Genomic DNA, 25,053 nt, shown 5'->3' with positions numbered 1-25,053 from the left:
TTAGTATGATTTAGACGTTGCTATTCTGAGACAATTTGCACTTGGTCTTCATTTTTTATTGCTTAAGTTATTTAGCTTTTTGTTTAGCAGCTCTCTAGTTTGGTATTTCAGCAGCTATCTGGTTGCTAGCAGCTTATTTACCCTAGCAACCAAGCAGTGGTTTGAATGAGAGATGGCAATATGAATGGGAGAGGGCCTGCATAGGAAAATAAGTGATAAAACAACATTAATTAGCAGTAGTTTTTTGGCTGCTGGGGTCAGTGACCCCCATGTGAAAGCTGGAAAGTGGCAGAAGTAGAAGGCAAATAATTCAACAACTTTAAAAAATAAGTAATGAAGACCAATTGCAAAGTTGGTAAGAATATGGTATTCTATAACATGCTAAGAAGGATAGTAAACCAATGGAAAACATTATTGGTGCAAACTTTGCTCCAGATCTAGTAACCAACAGCAACCAACAAGAAGGCAACATTTAATGGCAGGCATTTAGTTGGCAGGCATTTAGGCAACTTTGGGTTACCAGATTTGGGCCATAATTATCTTTACAGGTCTCTTGTTGGGATTAGAGGTGCATTTAGAGAGAAATAAATAGAATAAAGAGCAGATTTCCCCTCTGCATAACTAGATATGGGCAGCTTGCTACTCCTTCCCTCCTACACCGGCTGTTTGCTGATCCAACATGGCACCACCTTCATGTGTCCCCTCCAACATTCCCCCTCATCTACTGGCCCAGCCCATTGGCACTCATACACACCAACCCCCTGCGCCTCTGGGCACCACTCTGGGTCACTGCAGTGTCAGCATGGAGCAGGGGGACCAAACAGGGCAGGATCCGGTAATTATAGAGAAGGGATCAAATGGCTGGAATATGGGCTACTAAAGTTTTCCCGGGGTTTTAGGTCCCGTTACTTATGTGGGATCAAGACACAGACGGCTGGAGAAATGTTGAGGTTCAGCGGTCAGGAATGGAACTTATTAGCTAGTGACGTCCAGAAGTTAATAGTCTGCCAAGTATCATCTTTCCAACCAACCTTCATTGGTTACTCAGTCATTTGTCCAACCAACCTTCATTGGTTACTCAGTCATTTGTCCAACCAACCTTCATTGGTTACTCAGTCATTTGTCCAACCAACCTTCATTGGTTACTCATCTGCCAGAGAGCTGACTGGAGAATCTAAAGTCACATTCCCCAAACAGAACCAAGACAGATCATTCTGGGACCCTGCAGACTAGGACACAAATAGCTGGGGTTCTGCTGGTGGAGCCCGAGGTGAGTTACAGACTGTGAAGCATCTGGCGCAGGAGAAGTAGGACTGGGGGGTGCAACCTGTCAGTGTCTTTGGCTTTTTGAACAGGATTGATCCTCATCTGCTGTTTCCATTAAAGAACAAGTTGGAATAAAGGGTTAATGGAACTGAAGGTGGGTCTGAGCCTGGGAGAGGAGCCAACGGAATGTCAGAAAGTTCTGTGGATTTAACGTTTTCCTGCTCTGTTTCCCCATTGCACAATTTGGGACACACTGGGTGTGGGAGCTGCTCAGCTGGTACAGCACCCGCGGGCGAGCCTTACACACAGCACAGGCTGGAGTGGATCAGATGTTTACCATGGAGGCCATAGTTAGGCATCGTATGCTCCTTATGTCTGTGGCTGGGGCTGGCGCTGCCATAGGATTTACCTGGCTGGTTTTATCTCTAAGAAAAAAGAAGAGAAAGCTCAGAAAGGTGGGAGAAGTGACGCAGCTCATTGTGTATCCAATCAAGTCGTGTAAAGGGGTTCCCTTACCCGAAGCAGAATGCTCAGTGCATGGGCTGAGGAACGGCCTCCTCAGAGACAGGTACTGGTACCCCCCTTTATACCTTCTGTTACCCACTGTAAGCAGCAGTCCTGCCCTGCTTTATGGCTGAGATTCTAGCTATCTGTATAACAGAGCATTCTGTCACAGTGGCACAGATCCTATCTGATCCCCCCATTGTAAGCAGCAGTCCTGCCCTGCTTTATGGCTGAGATTCTAGCTATCTGTATAACAGAGCATTCTGTCACAGTGGCACAGATCCTATCTGATTCCCCATTGTAAGCAGCAGTCCTGCCCTGCTTTATGGCTGAGATTCTAGCTATCTGTATAACAGAGCATTCTGTCACAGTGGCACAGATCCTATCTGATCCCCCCCCCCATTGTAAGCAGCAGTCCTGCCCTGCTTTATGGCTGAGATTCTAGCTATCTGTATAGCTGAGCATTCTGTCACAGTGGCACAGATCCTATCTGATCCCCCCATTGTAAGCAGCAGTCCTGCCCTGCTTTATGGCTGAGATTCTAGCTATCTGTATAACAGAGCATTCTGTCACAGTGGCACAGATCCTATCTGATTCCCCATTGTAAGCAGCAGTCCTGCCCTGCTTTATGGCTGAGATTCTAGCTATCTGTATAACAGAGCATTCTGTCACAGTGGCACAGATCCTATCTGATCCCCCCCCCCCATTGTAAGCAGCAGTCCTGCCCTGCTTTATGGCTGAGATTCTAGCTATCTGTATAGCTGAGCATTCTGTCACAGTGGCACAGATCCTATCTGATCCCCCCATTGTAAGCAGCAGTCCTGCCCTGCTTTATGGCTGAGATTCTAGCTATCTGTATAACAGAGCATTCTGTCACAGTGGCACAGATCCTATCTGATCCCCCCCATTGTAAGCAGCAGTCCTGCCCTGCTTTATGGCTGAGATTCTAGCTATCTGTATAACAGAGCATTCTGTCACAGTGGCACAGATCCTATCTGATAACTCCCATTGTAATATATATATATATCAGCAATAACCCCCCCAGGGGTATCTGGGAGTGAGTGAGAATGGAGTGTGAGTGTAACGGTCCCTTTTCTAGGAAAGCTGCAATAACTCCCGTACATCACTAGCTATTAACTGATCGTTAATGATTAAAGATAATAAAGTAAAGGTGACGGCATGAGATGGATTTATTATTGTTTGACTCAGCAAAGATCAAAGTACAACAAACAGTGAGGTTTGGCCGGAATCCTCTTGGCCACAAAACAGTTCATTTTCTCACCTAAAGCCAATAGGAATTTACCCCAACAAAGGGTACTGTAGGGGCTTCCTGAATATGTGGTAACTGCCCATTTTTTACCAGGACAGACCCCTGTAGGGGGCCCTATTGGAGGGAAGTGGGATCATGGGTGGGGTCTGAATGCAGGACAGAATACTCACACTTTTTATGCCAGATATTGGCCGACACTATGTAGCTATTGGCCAATCACTAACCTGTTTCTCTAGAAACAATATAGAAGATATTCAAAATGTGACTGCATACACAAAGTAGTTATGAAATGCCCGGAGGGTAACAGGGACTCCAACTTGATATAAGAAAGGCAGAAACACCAATGTTGCCATAGTTGGCCCCATAGAATACCCACAATTATTATTATTATTATTAACATTTATTTATAAAGCGCCAACATATCCCGCAGCGCTGTACAATAAGTGGGTTCCATACATTGGGCATACAGAGTAACATATAAAGCAATCAGTAACCGATACAAGAGGTGAAGAGGGTCCTGCCCAAAAGAGCTTACAATCTAAAAGCCCTCCTCTATTCTGCCTTGCCTTGTGGGATCTTGTAAGTAGGAACCTGAGACCTTGTAGGATCATGTGACATACAGAAGGGGTTAATGCCACTCTGATTCCCATCAGTGGGTGTGGTCGGGCAATGCCAGTGGGTATCATTATTACACAGTGGCATTGGGTGTGGTTACTGGGCTCCTGGGCGGGGTTGGGTTTCCGTGGCTACTTTGCATATCAACAAAGGACACGCCCATTATACAAAGCATATTCCATAGTCATTGTGGCACCAATTAAAATGCTGTGTGATTGATCTAATCAGTGGGACATACTGTTTGGTTATTATATGGATTCCATCATCTGTGGTCATCATTGTAGGCACTGGGCTGTTTCCAACGAGGAGAAAACCGTAGTGTCAGCTCGTCATGAACCAAGGTTGGTGCTCATCAATTCATCTAGTGACCAAGGCTTCCTAACCCTCAGTGCCCCCGAAATGGAAGATCTCAAGGTTCCCCTGACCCACCCCTCAACCAATGAAGTCGTCACTTCCAGGTATGGCGCTCAAACTTCCTCTGTTCTTCCTGAACCAAGTCATTGGCTCTAATGGCCATGCTTATTGCTCATTGCTTGTCTTCTTCGATTTGGGCATTCATGGGTGCAACATTTGGGCATTCATGGGTGCTATTATTGTGGGTGCACCATAGGGGGCGGTACATTGGGGAGATAGGGCCCAATTGGTTGGACAGTACAATGGATTAGTCAGTGGATTAGTCAATGGATTGACCCATAGCTACTAGAGGCTATAGACATAGGTATCTGGGGAGTTCCCATGATTTTGCCTATGGACTTCTTGCTCCACCCCCGGCTCAGTCTGGGGGATCATTGCCACCCCCATATTTTTATTATTCATCTAAACCAGTGGCTCTCAACCTTCCTAATGCCGCGACCCTTTTAATACAGTTCCTCATGTTGTGGTGACCCCCAACCATAAAATTATTCCTAAGACCATCGGAAATATGTGTTTTCCAATGGTCTTAGGCGACCCCTGTGAAAGGGTTGTTCAACCCCCAAAGGGGCCCCGACCCACAGGTTGAGAACCGCTGCCCCAGACTGACCCAGTGGCCCATACGCCGGCCTTCTGTTGCTGTCGGACCATATTTGCCATCCTGCCATTTCTCTTTTTAGGGTTTTGGGGCACCTGGTGCAGGGGCGGGACTGTGGAGACGAAGCTTCTCATTGGATCACCGCTGCCCTGAGAAGCCGACATGTCTATCGATTGCTCCAGTTTGAGGACAGAATGAAACACAGGAACCCAAAGGACGAATATGTTTTATATACAGAGAATGATAAAGTGAGCGAGGATTAAGGGAATATCATTGGCCAAGACTGGGCCACAGGGATCCAATCAGTCATCACTACTGGTTATGTTCTAGGGGCAGCCAATATCCTCTGTTGCTTCCTCCAAAGTCTAACTGGGCCCATTGAATGGTTTTCCTGGGGAATTAGGCATCCAGTTAAGGGCTTTTGTTGGTGAGGTTTCTGGTAGATTGGGTCGGTTCCCTTGTGTAACTGGGTGGGATCAGTGGAAGACTGGAAAGTTTATTATTGGCTAGGGACTTCATCATTTTCACCTTGCAATTACATTTTAGTGTAATGTAGAGAGTGCTATGCTGAGATAATTTGCAATTGGTCTTTTTTTGTTTAATTGTGTTTTTTTTTTTTTTATTATTTAGCTTTTTGTTCAGCAGCTCTCCAGTTTGGAATTTTCAGCAGCTATCTGGTTGCTATGGTCCAAGTTTTAACCTAGCAACCAGGCAGTGATTTTAAAGAGAGGCAGGAATATGAATAGTGGAGGGCCTAAATAGAAAGAGATAAGAAATAACAATAAAATTGTAGCCTCACAGAGCAATCGTTTTTTGCTGCCGGGGTCAGTGACCCCCATATAAAAGCTGGAAAGAGGCAGAAGAAGAAGGAAAATAATTCAAAAATGATTAAAAATAAAGACCAGTTGAATAGTTGCTAAGAGCAGACTATTCTAAAGCATTTCAAAAGTTAACCTGATGGTGAACCATCCCTTTAAGAAGGAGTGCCCAGAATGCCCAAGGTAATGCCCTATTCCAGCAGGGGTATCTGTTACGTATGATTGGCTGCCTGTTCAGCAAACGCCACCAGGAAATCCCACTGCTGCCGCCAGTTTTCCCATGATTCCTCATTACACTCGGGGTGTTTGACATTAGGACTATGGATCATTTCTCTCTCAGTGTTTATAATGATTAATATTCAGCCTCACTCACCAACCTGTGGGGCCCTGAGCCTGCCCGGCCAGGAGGGGGCACTAGTTCCTCTGCGCTTTCTCCTGCATTGCTGGAATCCGAGGGCAAGTATATGTATATCTACATGCTGTTTAACCCCTGTATCAGCAGTGAATGTTCTCTGTCGAAGGTGGCGTATCCGGAGCTGAGCCCCCTACACGTGCTCTCTGAAGCGGCAGTTGAAGACCTGAACTCCAGGCTGGAGGAAAAGGTGACATTTCGTAACTTCCGCCCCAACATTTTGATTTCAGGATGCGGCGCTTACGAAGAGGTAAATATTACTGTAGGGCCATACAAAAAAGGCCATTATGCTTTCTATTGTTACATTTTGTCTAATGGAAATAAAGGTAAGATCTCGCCAAGCGAGCGGATCTTCCCCCGATATCCCCACCTACGGGTGGGCGATATCGGGGAGCTTGAAGTTAAAAAAAAAAATAATCCGATCGTTTGGCCCTGGGGCCAAACGACCAGATTATGTAGGCGGCAATGGGGCAGTCGGCCAGGTTAGAAAATCCCGTCGGATCGGGGACCGCATCGGCTCGTTTATGCGGTCCCCGATCCGACGGGATTTTCTAACCTGGCCGACCGATAGCTGCCCAATTTCAGGCCAGATATCGGTTGGCCAGGCCGCTCGTTTCTGCCCCTACACGGGCCGATAAGCTGCCGAGTTGGTCCAAGGGACCCATATTGGCAGCTTCTATTGGCCCATGTATGGGGACCTTAACTCCCAGTGGTCTTTTAGCCTTAACTAAATTGCCATTGTCTCTCAGGCACAAGGTTCCTTATCACCTCCCGCAGGGTTCCTTCATTGCTATAATGTCCAAAGGGGACTAACTGGCTAAGGAACATGCCCAAGCTAGGGTGGCCACCTCACCCCTTTAATATCAGCCACATATTGAACCCACATCCTACATGGCTAGTTAGCAGTTCATTTAGATGCTTCATGGCTGCACATAAATCACTTCAGTCTGCAGCATACAGTATAAATTAATTGCTAACTGGCCATGTAGGATGTGGATTCAATATATGGGCTGTATTAAAGGGGTGTGGTGGCAACTCTAGGCCAATCTCACTGACAGCTTGTGTACCCACAACAGTTATGCAGCCATATCTGCAACATGGGCTATAGCCTATTATTAACATTTATTTATAAAGCGCCAACATATCCCGCAGCGCTGTACAATAAGTGGGTTTCATACATTGGGCATACAGAGTAACATATAAAGCAATCAGTAACCGATACAAGAGGTGAAGGGAGCCCTGCCCAAAAGAGCTTACAATCTACAAGGAGTAACATATAAAGCAATCAATAACCGATACAGGAGGGGAAGGGAGCCCTGCCCAAAAGAGCTTACAATCTACAAGGAGTAACATATAAAGCAACCAATAACCGATACAGGAGGGGAAGGGAGCCCTGCCCAAAAGAGCTTACACTCTACAAACCTTACTACATTGGAAATCCACCAGTCAGACGTACACTAAGAAAAATACAGATGTACAGATAACATATAGATGATATGTCAATAAACAGACAGACAGTCTAGCACACACACTCTTAAGGTGGTAATAATGTGTATAATCACATTATTGCCACACTGAACTCCTCCTTATCTGTAAGCCTGAGAGACAAATTGCAACTAAGGGAAAGGGAGGTGCTTGTTTATACAGGGATCATTACCTAGTTGCATACATGCTCTCCTAATTACAGGAAAAAGTAGTAGGAGTAATAAAACAAAACAATGATCTAAGTGCTTTGCCATAGAAAAATATCTGAGCATTAACCATCAAATTATTGTGACAACACTGCCATCTAGTGGTGCAAAGAATCAACTGTATATTGTATCCAGTGGATTTTTACTCAGAACATGCACTTTGCCCCAAGAGCAAATAAATTACTGTTTCCAGCGACAGAGGGCGAAACATAATACATTTTGGTGGAAATATCTAAAGATGGAGACCCCTATTGCTTTTTATGGCCTTTTTTTGGGACATTTCACTCCAATGATTTCACTTTACACACAATGCAGGACTCCTGGGAAGAGATCCAAATTGGCAGGGATGTGACCCTGAAGAGAGTCATGCCAAGTATCAGGTCAGTACCTGCCCCATATTCAGGGGTAGATTTAATATTTTCTCTAATCCCCCCCCCCCCACTTAGGAATTGTTGTAAGTGGGACAGACCTATCAGGACCGGGGTGCCAGGGGTTGGCATGGACAGACACGACAGTCCAGGTTCCTGGGGTATAAAAGTGAGGCAGAGGGGTACTTAGTTGGGCTAATAACATTCCCCCCTGTGGAAGGAGGGCCCCATGAAGGTGGCTTTAGACCATTATAATCTGTGGTCAAACTGTCCATTTCCAGAGTATAAAAAGTTGTCCAAAAAGAGTTCTTGCAATGGCTGCCTACTGGAAATTCTCACTAACCCTTTCCTGTTCAAAGAATTTCAAAAATATACGGAAAATAAATGTTACATTATTAGCAAATATTCCCTTTGCATCGTCAGTGCCCATTAATAAGAGCCGGGGGGGGAAACGGAAGGAATAGGCACAATCCTATAAGCTAAAAACTAAAATAAACCCATAACGATCTAAATGATAAGAAATTGCCTTTACTTCCCCTTTAATATAATGTCTTGATCTGATCTCTTTCTAAGGTGTCTCTTTACCACTGTGGATCCGGACACGGGGATCCCTCATGCAAAGAACGAACCCCTCAAGACATTACGCAGGTAAATGGTTACTCAGAAACCTGAGGGGAGACTGGGAGGGACCAGGGGCGGGGGGGTCATTTTTGGGGGAGACACCAAACAGATCCCGCTTTTTCCTCTGTTCCCTGTATGAAGGTGCCTAGGTTCTGGCCACACCCTGTTATGCCCAAGCTCCACCCCAGTGACTGAATCTTTTTTTTGCCCCAGGAAACTGGTAAAGTAACCAATATAAAATATAATTTCTGGTTGCCGGGGTCACTGACCCTAAAGAAAAGACAATGGGCCTGATTCACTAAAGTGCGATAAAAATTATCGCACGCTTTTTTTCGGTAAAAAAGACGCGATAATTTGCGCGCGATTCACCATAGTATTATCGCGTGCGATAAATCGCCATTTTCGCATGCGGTATTTCTCGCGCTAGTTTTACCGCATGCGTTAATTTCCGCGCTGAAAAGAATACGATCGCATGATTCACTATAACTTAGGCGCGCTAAATATCGCATTCGGCTATGCGAAAATTAACACCTACTACAGGCAGGCGATAATTATAGAAAAGTACAGTAAATGAGCTTTTGGCAATAAAATATGGACTTACAGTGTTATTTATTCAGTCTGTGTTTCCCCTAGAGTGACGCAGCCGCCAGTTTGCAGCGAAATGTTCATTTTTAATACAGTAATTTTCCGCAAGTATTGGCGTGTATGGCTAACATGGCGTGCGTTCATTTGCGCGACTATTTATATTTGGCTACAAGTGATGAAAAAATTTATACAAGCGCCAAAAAATAATAGTCACAGCAACAATTTTTTTGCCCGCACAACATTTTTGCCGTTTCGTGGATCTTTCGAAAGATTTGCTAATTTTTCACTAAAGAAACCAGAACACATTTGCTCATCACTAGTGGCTACTATTTATAAGCATCTACCATTTATATGCTACCATTTATATGCTACCATTTATAGCCTACCATTTATATGCTACCATTTATATGCTACCATTTATAGCCTACCATTTATATGCTACCATTTATATCCTACCATTTATATGCTACCATTTATAGCCTACTATTTATATGCTACCATTTATATCCTACCATTTATAGCCTACCATTTATATGCTACCATTTATATCCTACCATTTATATGCTACCATTTATAGCCTACTATTTATATGCTACCATTTATATCCTACCATTTATATCCTACCATTTATATGCTACCATTTATATGCTACCATTTATATGCTACCATTTATATCCTACCATTTATATGCTACCATTTATATGCTACCATTTATATGCTACCATTTATATGCTACCATTTATATGCTACCATTTATATCCTACCATTTATATCCTACCATTTATATGCTACCATTTATATGCTACCATTTATATGCTACCATTTATATGCTACTATTTATATGCTACCATTTATATGCTACCATTTATATGCTACCATTTATATGCTACCATTTATATCCTACCATTTATATGCTACCATTTATATGCTACCATTTATATCCTACCATTTATATCCTACCATTTATATGCTACCATTTATATGCTACCATTTATATGCTACCATTTATATGCTACTATTTATATGCTACCATTTATATGCTACCATTTATATGCTACCATTTATATCCTACCATTTATATGCTACCATTTATATGCTACCATTTATATCCTACCATTTATATCCTACCATTTATATGCTACCATTTATATGCTACCATTTATATGCTACTATTTATATGCTACCATTTATATGCTACTATTTATATGCTACCATTTATATGTGGCGACAATTTTTATACACTATTTCTAAGCTACTATTCATATGCGGCGACTATTCGCGTGCGTAATTTAGCGCATGTACCGGCAAATACCGCATTGAAATAGTCTTCGCAAGTTAAATAACGCATGCAATATTGCGCGTAAAAAAGCGCAAGTATGATTACAGTGAATCGTGCGAAAAATCGCCAAAATTAAGACGCGGTAAAATCAGGCCCAATATGTGAGGTTTCACTGTAGATTAACAACTTGCTCCATATTTAAAAACTGTAATTAATTTAATGGTGAACCCAGCTTTTCCAGTACAGCACTGCCCCCTAGAGACAGGTAATGGTATGTTCTGCCCCCTAGAGACAGGTAATGGTGTGTGCTGCCCCCTAGAGACAGGTAATGGTGTGTGCTGCCCCCTAGAGACAGGTAATGGTATGTTCTGCCCCCTAGAGACAGGTAATGGTATGTGCTGCCCCCTAGAGACAGGTAATGGTATGTGCTGCCCCCTAGAGACAGGTAATGGTATGTGCTGCCCCCTAGAGACAGGTAATGGTATGTGCTGTCCCCTAGAGACAGGTAATGGTGTGTGCTGCCCCCTAGAGACAGGTAATGGTGTGTGCTGCCCCCTAGAGACAGGTAATGGTGTGTGCTGCCCCCTAGAGACAGGTAATGGTGTGTGCTGCCCCCTAGAGACAGGTAATGGTGTGTGCTGCCCACTAGAGACAGGTAATGATATGTGCTGCCCCCTAGAGACAGGTAATGGTGTGTGCTGCCCCCTAGAGACAGGTAATGATATGTGCTGCCCCCTAGAGACAGGTAATGGTGTGTGCTGCCCCCTAGAGACAGGTAATGGTATGTGCTGCCCCCTAGAGACAGGTAATGGTATGTGCTGCCCCCTAGAGACAGGTAATGGTGTGTGCTGCCCACTAGAGACAGGTAATGGTGTGTGCTGCCCCCTAGAGACAGGTAATGGTGTGTGCTGCCCCCTAGAGACCGGTAATGGTGTGTGCTGCCCCCTAGAGACCGGTAATGGTGTGTGCTGCCCCCTAGAGACAGGTAATGGTGTGTGCTGCCCCCTAGAGACAGGTAATGGTGTGTGCTGCCCCCTAGAGACAGGTAATGGTATGTGCTGCCCCCTAGAGACAGGTAATGGTGTGTGCTGCCCCCTAGAGACAGGTGATGGTGTGTGCTGCCCCCTAGAGACAGGTAATGGTGTGTGCTGCCCCCTAGAGACAGGTAATGGTGTGTGCTGCCCCCTAGAGACAGGTGATGGTATGTGCTGCCCCCTAGAGACAGGTGATGGTATGTGCTGCCCCCTAGAGACAGGTAATGGTATGTGCTGCCCCCTAGAGACAGGTAATGGTATGTGCTGCCCCCTAGAGACAGGTAATGGTATGTGCTGCCCCCTAGAGACAGGTAATGATATGAGGGTAAGTGCTGGTAACCAGGGGCCCCATGGTGCTAAAGGGCCCACTAATGGCCGCTCTGCTCTCCCCTGACAGTTACCGCCTGTGCCAGACAGAATTAAAGAAGCTGTTCAAGTCCAGCCCCCTGTTTGGCCAGTACTTCCGAGTAACAAAGAAAGGAGACCTTAAAGTTGGCGACCCGGTGTATCAAGTCGTGTACTGACCCAGTTCCTGGAATAAAGATATACCCAGACTGAACGTAGGGGTGGAGCCCACAGAACTGCCAGGCAGATCCGCCATGGAAACCCAACCTGCAGCCCTCCAGCTGGACCGAAACTGGTTCTTTATGTCCCTAATTTAACTGACCAATTCTCTCTGAATAAATCATCAGTGCATCTTGTGTCTGAATGGTGGGTCTAGTAACCCATAGCAACCAATCAGGCAATGGCCTGGCGTTCTTCTAGAAAACCTTTGTTTATCCAATGGGAAGCAGGGGCCTGCTCTCACTCTCACCTGGGATGATGGTTGTTGCAGTGCAAGGACTGCTGTAGGGCTGTAGGTTCTAGTAACCCATAGCAACCAATCAGATATTTGCTTTCCAGCAGCAGGCCAATAAATGTTGCATGATGATTGGTTGCTGTGGGTTACTACATATCCCTGTATGTCAGGATACCCCAGTATGTCAGGATACCCCAGTATGTCAGGATACACCAGTATGTCAGGATACCCCTGTATGAACAAGATGAGGGGCACTTTGTAAGCCCCGACAGGAACTAATGTTCCCTTGCCTGTGGGAGTGGGAAGGGCCCCTGGGGTCATGTAGTATTGGGGTAGAACAACAACAAGAGCTATGCTGTCCAGCCCCCCCCCCCCACCTACTGGGATTCAAATTTGCCAGGCCTCCTACATGCCCCCCCCCCCGATGGTGAATCTGCTCCCCCCAATGTGTTCTGGAGGACACATCAGTTAATCCAGTCTAGACCCCCCATGATTGGCTGAAGGGAGCATGTTGGGCCCACTCGCCATGTGTGGCCCCGTGAAGCACCTGTAGGGTGGGGCCCCAGTAGGATTTATTACTGGGTTGGCTGCGTACTTTCAGTTTTCTGCTGTTGATTTTTTTTAAAAAGTACCGTCAGTGTTTCCATGGGAGAGAGACACCCAATAGGGGCATCTGTAAGCCCCTCTTAAAGGTCAATTGGGGTAAGATTTTGTGTGAACACTTATCTGCTCCCCTATATATTCTTGGACTAATGGCTGAATGGCTGATACACCAATGGGGGGGGGGGGGGGGGGGCTTGGTGTCTGTTTTAGAACAATAATCTTCATACTTTTTGGGCTCAAGTTGCCCTTTGTAAACCAGCATTTGGAAACATTGGGGTAACAGTCACCCCGCTATAGTTCCAGGGGTACCCAGGGCACAAATAAGCACTCACCCCAAATCCCCCCCTAACTGGCCTTCAGGCTGGGCCCCCTTAGCCCATAACAAGGTTACAGATATATAGAAACATTGGGGTAACAGTCACCCCGCTATAGTTCCAGGGGTACCCAGGGCACAAATAAGCACTCACCCCAAATCCCCCCCTAACTGGCCTTCAGGCTGGGCCCCCTTAGCCCATAACAAGGTTACAGATATATAGAAACATTGGGGTAACAGTCACCCCGCTATAGTTCCAGGGGTACCCAGGGCACAAATAACCACTCACCCCAAATCCCCCCCTTATGACCTTTATTTTGGGTGCTGTAAATACACCATAATGTGATTGGCCAACTCCGCCCTTGTTTCTAAACCCTGAATATGTATTTGGGGGCCCCGGCTGTACTGCCCCCCCATTCAGTTTTCATGCGTCGGTTAAATCTCCATCACAATAAGATTCCTCGCCATTTTCCGTAAGTGGCAGAGAGACCGACAGCCGCAATGGGCCCCATCCTAACAAAGTGACAGCAATTAGTGGTTGTTTGTTCCTTGAGTAAACGATCCGGCGGATAATTTCTTAATGGGTTCTGGTTTTATAGCGCAACTAAGTAAATACGCCACCAATCAAGCGGCCTTTTCTGCCAGGGCCGGGTTGTGCTTTATGTCACAGGGCAGAATATTCTGACGGGGGCATTAGTCAGGGGCTGGCGCTGGGAACAAATAAGTGCACGGAGTCTTCTCCAAACAAAAATGTTCCCTGTATTTTTAGCCCGGAGAGATGGAGATTTATTATGGGATGGGATTTAGTGGCGCAGATTTTAATGACTGTAGGCAGCGAATACCTTATTACTTACATACTGTATATAGGGGGAACAATTTATAGCAGATAAAGACATTCTGGGACCACGTGAGGGACAGAAATGGCTCATACCCTCAGCCTGATGGTATCTCACTGCTTATTGGACAATGACATAAGTAACCCCTGCCCTGGCTAAACCAGTAAATACCCATATGGCCAATGTAGTTCCCATTCTCCTTCTATATCTCCCTATTTTATTGTATTTGTTTTATTTGCCCCTCTAGTGGCCACTGGCTGTAATTACACTTAGATTGCACAATATTCCAGTTCTACATTCTGTCTCATAATCTCCCTGAATATTATGCACTTTCCCCCTATTACACATACTGACTGAGCCATTTAAAGTATTCAACCAATGGTCATTCTCGTTTCGCTCTAATAATAATTTAATACTAATAACAAATGGTAAAAGTAGATTGTAAGCTCTTTTGGGCAGGGCTCTCTTCACCTCCTGTATCGGTTATTGATTGCTTTATATGTTACTCTGTATGTCCAATGTATGAAACCCACTTATTGTACAGCGCTGCGGGATATGTTGGCGCTTTATAAATAAATGTTAATAATAATACAGTACAGTAGACTTTTAGGTTAATTTACCCTTTAAATAATTAGTAGGCTTTAGGGTAGGGAAAGTAATCTTTTCCAGCAAATAATCTTCTACCATCAAATCTCCTTGTATTTACTCTATATTTTAGTGTAGTAGTTGCAGGGAGTGGCCACTAGATGGCACCAGAGCACCCAATTGAAGTGTCAATTCTGGTCTGGAATAAAACTAAATATTCAATTATAGCAAGGTTGTTTGTATGGAACTGAAATTTATTTTACTGAACTTTCTGCGACCAACCTTATGCCAAGTAACCTGTTAGCTCTACCTGAGCCACTTTTTATCCTGGAGTTTATCCCAACGGCTTTGCAGCCAACCCTGCCTACACTACCTCTAAAGGAGCTGTAACTCCAAGCCCCTTGGTATAATTTGGCCTTCTGTCCCTGGCACAGAGAGCTCATAAATGGACTAAAACATATGCTTCTGCCAGTACTGGATGCTACTAAGCCACAACACCCCCCCCCCCCAGTGCCCCCTATTTTGTTTCTTAGACAGTCACTACCCTTTTAGAATGAAAGCTTTTGGGGATACAGTTGTATGATGTACATGCGTTTGGGCACAGACAGTGACTGGGGGACAGGGAATGCGATCGCACCAGGGCACAAAGCCCATTATTATTATTATTAATAATAATATGTATTAAAAAAGCACCAACATATTTGGCAGCGCTGTACAATAAATAGGTATATGGACAGAACCTGCACGTTTACATACAAAACAACCCAATACAAGTAATGAAAGAATAAGACTGAACTGTTTTATCATCTTCAGCCTCACCCCCAGGTGCCACTTATCCTATTGGCTTCACGTTTCCAAGCTGAATTAAGTTAAATGGACTTTGTGCAGATTATGGATAATATCCTGGATCTAGACTGGGGGTAAAAAGGAAAACCCGACGCAATTTACTGGAAAGGGATTCAACACCCTAAACCAGGGATCCCCAACCTTTCTTACTCGTGAGCCACAGTCAAATGCAAAAAGACTTGGGGAGCAACACAAGCACCATAAAAGTTCATGGAGGAGCCAAATAAGGGCTGTGATTGGCTATTAGGGGCCTCTATGCACCCTATCAGCTTACAGGGGCTTTATTTGGTAGGAAATCTTGTTTTTATTCAACCAAAAAGTCAGGAATTCAAAAATAACTCCCTGGTTTGGGGGCACTGAGAGCAACATCCAAGGGGTTGGGGAGTAACATGTTGCCCCTGAGTCACTGGTTGGGGATCACTGCCCTAAACCAATGCTGCCCAACGTTTAACATGTAGTGGTCTGATTATTATTAGATTAAAATGATAATATTTTGGAGACTTTGAACAGACCGGGGGCCACACAAATCCTTCATCCAGTTGTAACTGTGCAAAATGTTTGTACTACGGAGCTGCTGGATGGCGGGGCCTTCGCTTTGTCATGGAATGGCGGCTTTTCCAGGAAGGGGCTTTATTATATTTACTGTAAGTGGCACAAACCATTAAACACACAATATTTTAACACTGGGTTTGCAACAGAAACATTAAATAAAGGCTAATGCCTGCAGGAAGAAAGAACTGTTTACAAAATAACATAAAATTCAGCTATTAAACTCTTAAATTACTGGCACGTTACCCCCCTTATCCAGCAACAAGTGCACCGGGATTACATCTGTCCCATCCTGCCCAGACCCGGGGCAACTAAGTGGCATTTGTGCACATAAAGGGGCAATTACACGGAGCAATTCTATGTAATAGAAAGGGGCAATAGTGGGCATAATATCACTTTTGTCCTATCTCTGTAGCTCACACTGCTGGGGAGACTTCAGGGACTAAAGTGGAGGCCCAAATGGATGTGACAGTTGCACCCAGCTCTATTCTCAGTCACTTCACAGCTACAGATTTTTAAGATATTTACATGGTCACCACTATTAAAACTGTATAACGATTCATAAGGGACTTAGGTGCTCCCACTGCCGCTATTCTGAGACTCCCCTTTACTTGGGGCACACAGGTGCCCAGCCCAGGATGAAGCACATATCAAATGTGTACCCCTCTATGCCGATCAGGTACCTAGCTAGCCCTGTCCCTGAATGGGGAGGTAATACTGGGGTGCTACCCCTTCATCCCTGCTTGGTGGAGCCCAAGCTGCTCAGCTAGCTGGCCTACTTCTATCTCTCCCCAGCTAAGGTGAGCTCCACAGAATCTGGCCTGCCACTAGCTCGCTTACCTAGGTAGTGATGATACCAAGGATACTAATCCTTCTACTCTCCTCGATGGAGCATCTGGTTGCTTACTAACTATCCTGACCCTACTTTTCGCTCAGAGTCTATCCTCTCCACTAACTACTTCTACTGAGGCCTATCTCTTCAGTATCCTCCATCCCCTCCAGCAAGTGGGGTCCAAAGAGACAGAACCACATAAGCAATCTTCCCCTGGCCAGTAGAGGAACCAGGGAACTCTAGCCTGAATAAGGAAACAATTCCTGACTATGAACAGAACCAGCCCTAGGGGGGAACATCCCTAACATCCTTAGGGATGTTCCCCAGAGTAGAGCAAATGAAATGGGCAATGGGAATAGAACTCAAACACACCCGAATGAAATGATTATGATTCCTCGTACACGGGAGCTTCCACTCATATCTTTCAGTCATCCAATGGGCTCAGGGGAGTGAGTCTCTGTTCAAAGGCCTGACTATTGTGTATACCATTGGGACTGAGCTCATTATTCTTATGGCCCCTGTGTAGCAATACTGGTAGAGCTCGACATGGGCGTTATTGCATTTATCTTGCTCTTTAAATGGCCGGCAGTATCAACTGCTATGGGAATTCAATGGACTACGGCTAATAAGAAGCCTTTATAATAATAATAAATGAAAATGGATAATTATATGTAAGATTTATGTCCCCGCTGCTGAGATAATGGCACAGAGAAAAGAGCCGGAAGGACGTGGGAGGGGTGAGGAAATGGAACGGACCGAAAATAAAAAGAAGGGAATGATCTGGGCCAGATTATTAATGCTATGTTATTGTGCATAATTCATAGCTATATTTGTCCAACACTATATACTAGGGAGATGGCAATAGGCAAACTGCTCAAATGCCACTTTAATATAAGGTTTGTCTACATGGTTCCTATGGATATAGCCACATGGAGTGGGATTCACCTCATGTTGACGCCAGGTCCAAAATGTTCTGTTATTTTGGAGGCATTATTTTTACTGTACAACACAGGGAGGCCCAGCTTAGGGACCTACTACTACTAGCCGAATGGAGCTTTACATTTGTCTGACACTGCTGTTTGAACATCTGATTGGTTGTTATGGGTTACTAGAACAGGGGCAAAATTAAATGTGTGGTTGGTTGAGTGTTATGGTGTAGATCAGTGATCCCCAACCAGTGGCTCAGGGGCAACATGTTGCTCCCCAACCCCTTGGATGTTGCTCTCAGCGCCCCCAAACCAGGGAGTTATTTTTGAATTCCTGACTTGGGGGCAAGTTTTGGTTGAATAAAAACAAGATTTCCTACCAAATAAAGCCCCTGTAAGCTGATAGGGTGCATAGAGGCCCCTAATAGCCAATCACAGCCCTTATTTGGCTCCTCCATGAACTTTTATGGTGCTTGTGTTGCTCCCCAAGTCTTTCTACACTGGACTGTGGCTCACGAGTAAGAGAGGTTGGGGACCCCTGGTGTAGGCTAAGACCAAACCAAACTGCTTGATGTATCTGTTGTTCAGTCATAGGATATTTAGAGCAGGGTGGTCCAAATGGAGATTCATGGACCAGATGTGGCCCTCCAAGAGATATTTATGCCCCCACCTAGAGCTCCATTGACTTTTTTTGGATGTCATTATATTTTAATCCAGTTTCTGAATGTGAAGTATAGTGAATAGTTGAGCCACTATATGGAAACAGTGATACTGATCTAGAACACTATGTTTTTAAGTATCACCCCTCAGCTCAAGGTTCATTTAGTGCACTAATCTTTGGTCAGGCCCCCCCCCTGTACCTCATAACAAAGTCACAGATATAGGAAAACATTGGTTTATCAGTCATTCAGCCATATATCTGGGAAAGCATATAGGGTTTCACCCCAAATCTCACCCTTACTGACACCTAAACTGGGCTTTCTGATGTTTATAGGAGAGCAACCGGGCATTTCCCCCACTTGTCTCCCTAACTGGCCCCTCTGCTCTTGGTCCTCCCCAGGGGATCCTGCCCCACAGTCTGGGAACCACTGTACAACCAGTTGATGAGTAACACGTAGCCCAGTATAACATTGTTTGCTATGGATCCATCTACAGTTCCACTGCCTTATAATAGACTCATACATTTTATCTATGTTTCCTTTGATGCCTTAATATCAACCTCTCTGGAAACTTAACCCCCAACCCAAGGTGGTGTTGTTTAGATCTCCGGACGTTCCCGACTTGCTCACTTTATCCATCAGCCCTCGCTTTGTAGACATTCCGTTGACTTTGGGCAATTATACACCTGCCCAAAGTGCCACTTTACACGCTCGTCTAATTAGCAGCTTGCTGTTTACTCCTCGTTAACACTGGGAATAACTTAAACCTCAATTAGACAGGCTTTGGGTTCGGTGAAGTGAGGGCTAAGGAGCCACCGAGACAGCTGGAAAGTGATTCTTATTTTTTCTCCAAGGCGTTCTGGAAACCATCACTTGGGGAAGGGTCTCTGTAAACAAATGAAGAATTGATTGTTCAGCACTCACAAAGCTACTGCCGCTCTCGCTTTTCATGACTCACTTTGTGAACCACTGCTGTCCTCTACATGCCATAACATTGGAGAAATGATGATTGTTGCTGGAGAATTCTTCTGTGTAGATTACTTGCCAAAACCCAAGCTGTAATGGTTTGTTATGCTGACCTTTGTTATTCCATTAGACTCAACTGTTTGAAATATGCACATACTACAAGACACTACTTTACTCTCTGCTTTGACCCAACACCATCGTTTAGGCTTTAAAAAAAAACAAAAAACGTATTAACGAGAGAGAAGAAAGAAGAAGCGTTTAGTCATTTGAGTTTTTTAAAAAAAAACATAATCTTAACCGGGCGATCATAAATATAAATGTGTTTTTAAAGGAGGTCTTGTTAATGTAGCCCAGAGCAACGCCGAGCCATCTATCAACTCGATTGGGAAGGAACGTTGGCCAGGAGTCAAGAAGATTCTTATTTTAGATCATGGACATTACTGTTTGGTTAGAGAAGCAAGAAGCAGCAATAAAGATAGCAGAGAAATGCAATAAGCAAATGTGACAATAAGGAATGATGGCGGCCGTTAAACCTTGGCTGGGCCAGGGGGGGGGGGGGGACGTTGAAAGAAGCAGAGGGGGATCAGCAATAAAAACTCACGTTGCTTATGGAGTGGAAGGATGGGGTCCCTTTAGGAATACGGGGGTGAGGGATGGGAGATGTACAAGGTCTGCAACTTGTTTTCACTAATATTGTCTCTTCTTGTTATTTATGTGTCTGGTGGATCCCCAAATAAATCCCCGCTCTCTGATGGGGAGACACGTCCAATAGGCTGATAGGCCCCATAACTTGGAGTTGGGCTTTAACAGCGCTTAATTGCTAGAAAACATCCGGTTCTTCTTTATCCTTCTGACATTATTCCCACCTTGTTCTCTTTCTCTGTCCAATTTGTATCCGTCTTCAAGTGTTTCCATGATCCGTTTTGCTCAATCGTCTCCCTATAAAGTTATATTTCTCCATGTTTGACTCCTGTTCCACTCCATGTGGTTCCTATCTTTGCATACGTGTCAAAGTCCAAGAACTGTGGGCTCTTCTACTCAACATGCTGGAGACCACGGGACTGATTAACTAACAACGGCGCTACACTGTTAGCCATTGCAACCAATAGGCAATTAGTTTTAATCCACATAATACAAATTAGAAAATGAAAGCAAAATTCTTATTGGCTGCCATAGCTAAGGACACCAAGGCAACTTAGCACCTAAATAAGTAAATGAACCCCATGCTTATGCCTTGGAAACATGAGTACGTGCAAGGTTTTTGGTGGCAACACATCCAATTAGGTTTTAAACCTCATAATTATGTTTCTTTTCTCCTCTATAGATGTTATTCAAGCCCCTGAATGTACAAGATACCCCAAAGACCCACTAGTAGACTACCTAAAGGCCGATTGTAGCTGCCGATATTGGCCCCTTAGACCGATTCGGCGATTATCAGCCCGTGTAGGGGCACAAATGATGGGCCTACCCAATCGATATCTGGCCTGAAATCAGCCAGATATCAATCGGGGAGGTTAAAAAATTTAATCGGATCGGGGACCACATCGGCTCGTTGATGCGGCCCCCGAACCGACTGCACCCGTAGGTGGGGATATCGGAAGAAAATCCGCTGGCTTGGCGAGGCCGATATCCCCACCTACGGGTGCAGTCAGTTCTTAACGTGTATGGCCACCTTTACCTGTCTCCTGCCCACAACCTCCTCTGGGGACAATTGTTCAGCCAGAACCCACCCAGCCCTTGGGAACAAACATCCATTCTCCCCAAATCTCACCCAACTAGGCTTTAGGCTAAGCCCCCACTGTTGCTCTGGGGTTCCACTAGGGGGTCAGCACCACAATTTGGAAACCACTACTCTAAAAGTTGTCATGGCAGATAGGGTTGTGCTGGATAAGGCTGGGTGGCAATTGGGTTATCAGAACTGAATGTTCTACCTACACATTGCCTGGGACTTCAAGGGTGTCCAGCAGTTTCCATCAAGCGGTGGTTGCACCGTTGTAGGCAAATTCTAATCATGACCAAAAGTATCCTGAATTTTCATATGAGCTTGTGGGAGGAGCAAGAGCTCATTAGGGGAGGGATTAAACATCTAAACAACCAATAGAATTTAAATAAATGCAAAGAAAATAGAGACAAAGCATATTATTCAATTCTCCCCCTGTTTAATGGTCTCACATAATAATAATGTTGCCTTTAATCCATCACATCTCATAAAGGCCCTGACGGGCGTCGTTGCTTTTGCCGAGGAAATGTAATAAACATGAGTGATGGGATCTTTGCTTCAGTATAAATAAACAGCACAACTGTAAATAGAGCCTCTCTCTGTCTCGGTGCCCCGGGGTCAGCTCTTCCCCCCATTTTCCTAGATCATCATTTTTATTTTTAGTGTCCTCTTGTTTTTAGAGAATTTACAGATTATTATTGTTCGGGTTATTTATAAGGGGATGAGGGACTTCCCTGAGGAATATGTAGAGGGTTATTCTTAGTTGGGGTTTAGGTGTTAGACCCCACCAGGGTTTAGGGGGTTCCCAAGGACTATGGTGCCCAACCCTAAGCCTGTAAAGGGTTTGATTTGCTGAAGACCAGCTCTGAGCATTACATGAAGGCTACAAGCCCACGACCTTCTCTTTGTAAGTACCAGGACCCATTGGTGAGGGTTTAGGGATCAATGCCTTTAACACAATAATCCAAAGAAAAGCAAACAGGACTGCCATTAGTAATCATGGGGGCCACGTATTGCTAAGTTAGTCAGTGGTGTAACTACCAGTTTAGCAGGGAGTATAACTGCACCTAGGCCCGCCCCCCTCCCCCAGAAGGGCCCACCCCCCTCCCCCAGAAGGCCCACTCCCCTCCCCCAGAAGGGCCCACTCCCCTCCCCCAGAAGGACCCACTCCCCTCCCCCAGAAGGGCCCACTCCCTGCCCAAGAAGGGCCAACCCCCTCCCCCAGTAGGGCCCACCCCCCCTGTAGGGCCCAATCGCCTGCTGGAGCCAGACTGGGGAGTTGTTCTTTTTTAGTACCAGGGCTTGTGGTCCGGTAGTTACACCACTGAAGTTAGCAGGATCCTTCTCCCCCAGGGGGCACCAATTATTAGCCCACTGGGCAATGGACCCTGCCAACAAGTAGAATGGAGACCTAATGAAAAAAAAATATGGCCAAACCCCATGATCCACCAAAACCACACCCACTCTGACACATGCCCCACCCACTTTGCAACCTGAAAAATTACCCTCTTAAGGGCGAAGCCGCAACTTTCGAAAAGCCCCGGCGACTTATCTGTGCGCCAAAATTGCGCTCATGATTTGTCGCGGAGACGCAATTGATCTCTATGGGCGGGAAGTCGCAGCGATTGCATTAATTAACAGTTGCAGAGACTAATTGCCCTGTGTGTCTTCACCCTAAGCCTCTTTCTGCCATGAAGCTCTATTGCTTCTTTTGTAAGCTAGCATCTGGCCTATAGAGCTCACAATCTAATATTGGCACTTAAAGCACACGGAACCAGAAAGATCGGACCAGGAAATAGACTGAAGCAGTCACTCGACACCCTATGCTGATCCATCTTTATATTAATATATATATACACATTGATACTGCTATTGCAGATTCTGATCTACACTGACTTGCCATTGTTCCGCCATCTTCCCACAATCCTCCTTAATCCAGCATTACAAAAAGAACGCGGCTATTTCTGCCGCTGCCCCTTTAAGACGGCATCTTGGTGGTATTTTAATAATTCCTTCTGGTTACTTAATGAGACTTTGATGTTCCCTGTGAGTTATACGGCCCACGAAACGAGCCCCAAACAACCCGCGCTCAGAGCTCATTCTCAGGCCTGGAGACATGCGGCGTAAATAAAGGCGAGTGAAAAATATGCAACTGTATAAAAGTTCATAACATTCTCAAAGGTTTACGTCTGCCGCGCTGTTTAGCTTTGCCTTTATTAAGTCTGATTACAGGGGCAGGTTATATATATTGCACTGTTTGGGTGTTGATTTATATCTGTGTATAAGGGGAGATCAATGGGATAAACAGTAGGAATGGTCTGGTTTCCAGCCGATGGGATTATATGATGTGCACTTAGCCGGGGCTGCTGGAAGCTTCCATATAACTCTTACTGCGAGAGCAGTCTGTTTGGGGGGCACAGGGGCCGCGGTAAATCAGAGGCGCTCTCGGTGTTGCTTATCTTCATATGAAATACATTTGTATAGAAAAAAAAAGCCAGCGGGTGTCTAAATGCAGAATCCATTATTGTACCATTCCGTGGAATGTTCCGTATTAAACAGCCCCCGGAATAAGGAAATGTATCATGATCTAATAATATAAGTTCAAGATATGGAAGTCTTTGATGGCTCCACCCATCAAAGGCTTCGTACAGGGGCCCCAGCATTATATTGTACAGTGACCCCAGCATATAATGATACAGTGACCCCAGCATATAATAGTACAGTGACCCCAGCATATAATGGCACAGTGACCCCAGCATATAATGGTACAGTGACCCCAGCATATAATGGTACAATGACCCCAGGATAAAATGGTACAGTGACCCCAGCATATAATGGTACAGTGACCCCAGCATATAATGGTACAGTGACCCCAGCATATAATGGTACAGTGACCCCAGCATATAATGGTACAGTGACCCCAGCATATAATGGTACAGTGACCCCAGCATATAATGGTACAGTGACCCCAGCATATAATGGTACAATGACCCCAGGATAAAATGGTACAGTGACCCCAGCATATAATGGTACAGTGACCCCAGCATATAATGGTACAGGGACCCCAGCATATAATGGTACAGGGACCCCAGCATATAATGGTACAGGGACCCCAGCATATAATGGTACAATGACCCCAGCATATAATGGTACAATGACCCCAGCATATAATGGTACAGTGACCCCAGCATATAATGGTACAGTGACCCCAGCATATAATGGTACAATGACCCCAGCATATAATGGTACAGTGACCCCAGCATATAATGGTACAATGACCCCAGCATATAATGGTACAGTGACCCCAGCATATAATGGTACAGTGACCCCAGCATATAATGGTACAGTGACCCCAGCATATAATGGTACAATGACCCCAGGATAAAATGGTACAGTGACCCCAGCATATAATGGTACAGTGACCCCAGCATATAATGGTACAGTGACCCCAGCATATAATGGTACAGGGACCCCAGCATATAATGGTACAGGGACCCCAGCATATAATGGTACAATGACCCCAGCATATAATGGTACAATGACCCCAGCATATAATGGTACAGTGACCCCAGCATATAATGGTACAGTGACCCCAGCATATAATGGTACAGTGACCCCAGCATATAATGGTACAGTGACCCCAGCATATAATGGTACAGGGACCCCAGCATATAATGGTACAGTGACCCCAGCATATAATGTCACAGTGATGATGGGGATTGTAGGGTGAGTTGGTGACAGAAGTGAGTATTGGTTCTACCCAATCAGCTGCCCTTGCTGTACTATAGAAGTGCAACGCTCGGCAGAGCCAAAGATTCCTCCGTCAAACTCAAAATAACAGGTCTATTTTCTTTTCCAGATAAAGCTCTATATACGTTGCAGCTGAGATTCTACTGAATCCATCTCTTCCATAAAACCCAGGAAAAGGAATAAAATCCCAGCTGTCA

The 25,053-nt window shown here is 45.0% G+C and overlaps 1 protein-coding gene across 2 annotated transcripts; it reads left to right on the top strand.

Annotated features, from left to right (window-relative positions):
* Positions 1-1,173: 1,173 nt before the first annotated feature.
* Positions 1,174-19,595, top strand: LOC100488668 (mitochondrial amidoxime-reducing component 1). 2 transcript variants are annotated; one of them, XM_031902613.1, is made up of 8 exons: positions 1,181-1,270; positions 1,356-1,834; positions 3,940-4,113; positions 4,747-4,912; positions 6,004-6,144; positions 7,901-7,965; positions 8,527-8,601; positions 11,870-12,173. In XM_031902613.1, the coding sequence occupies exons 2-8, from the start codon at positions 1,596-1,598 to the stop codon at positions 11,994-11,996; spliced, it is 987 nt and encodes a 328-aa protein (XP_031758473.1). In that variant the 5' UTR covers positions 1,181-1,270; positions 1,356-1,595; the 3' UTR covers positions 11,997-12,173. The 2 variants fall into 2 exon arrangements, with proteins under 2 accessions (XP_031758474.1, XP_031758473.1); XM_031902614.1 differs by lacking the exon at positions 11,870-12,173 and adding an exon at positions 19,275-19,595 and having other exon boundaries at positions 1,174-1,834.
* Positions 19,596-25,053: the final 5,458 nt, after the last annotated feature.

The sequence above is a fragment of the Xenopus tropicalis genome, chromosome 5 (assembly GCF_000004195.4).
Source record: "Xenopus tropicalis strain Nigerian chromosome 5, UCB_Xtro_10.0, whole genome shotgun sequence".
Lineage (NCBI taxonomy): Eukaryota > Metazoa > Chordata > Amphibia > Anura > Pipidae > Xenopus > Xenopus tropicalis.
This window is presented reverse-complemented; position numbering and strand designations above follow the sequence as displayed.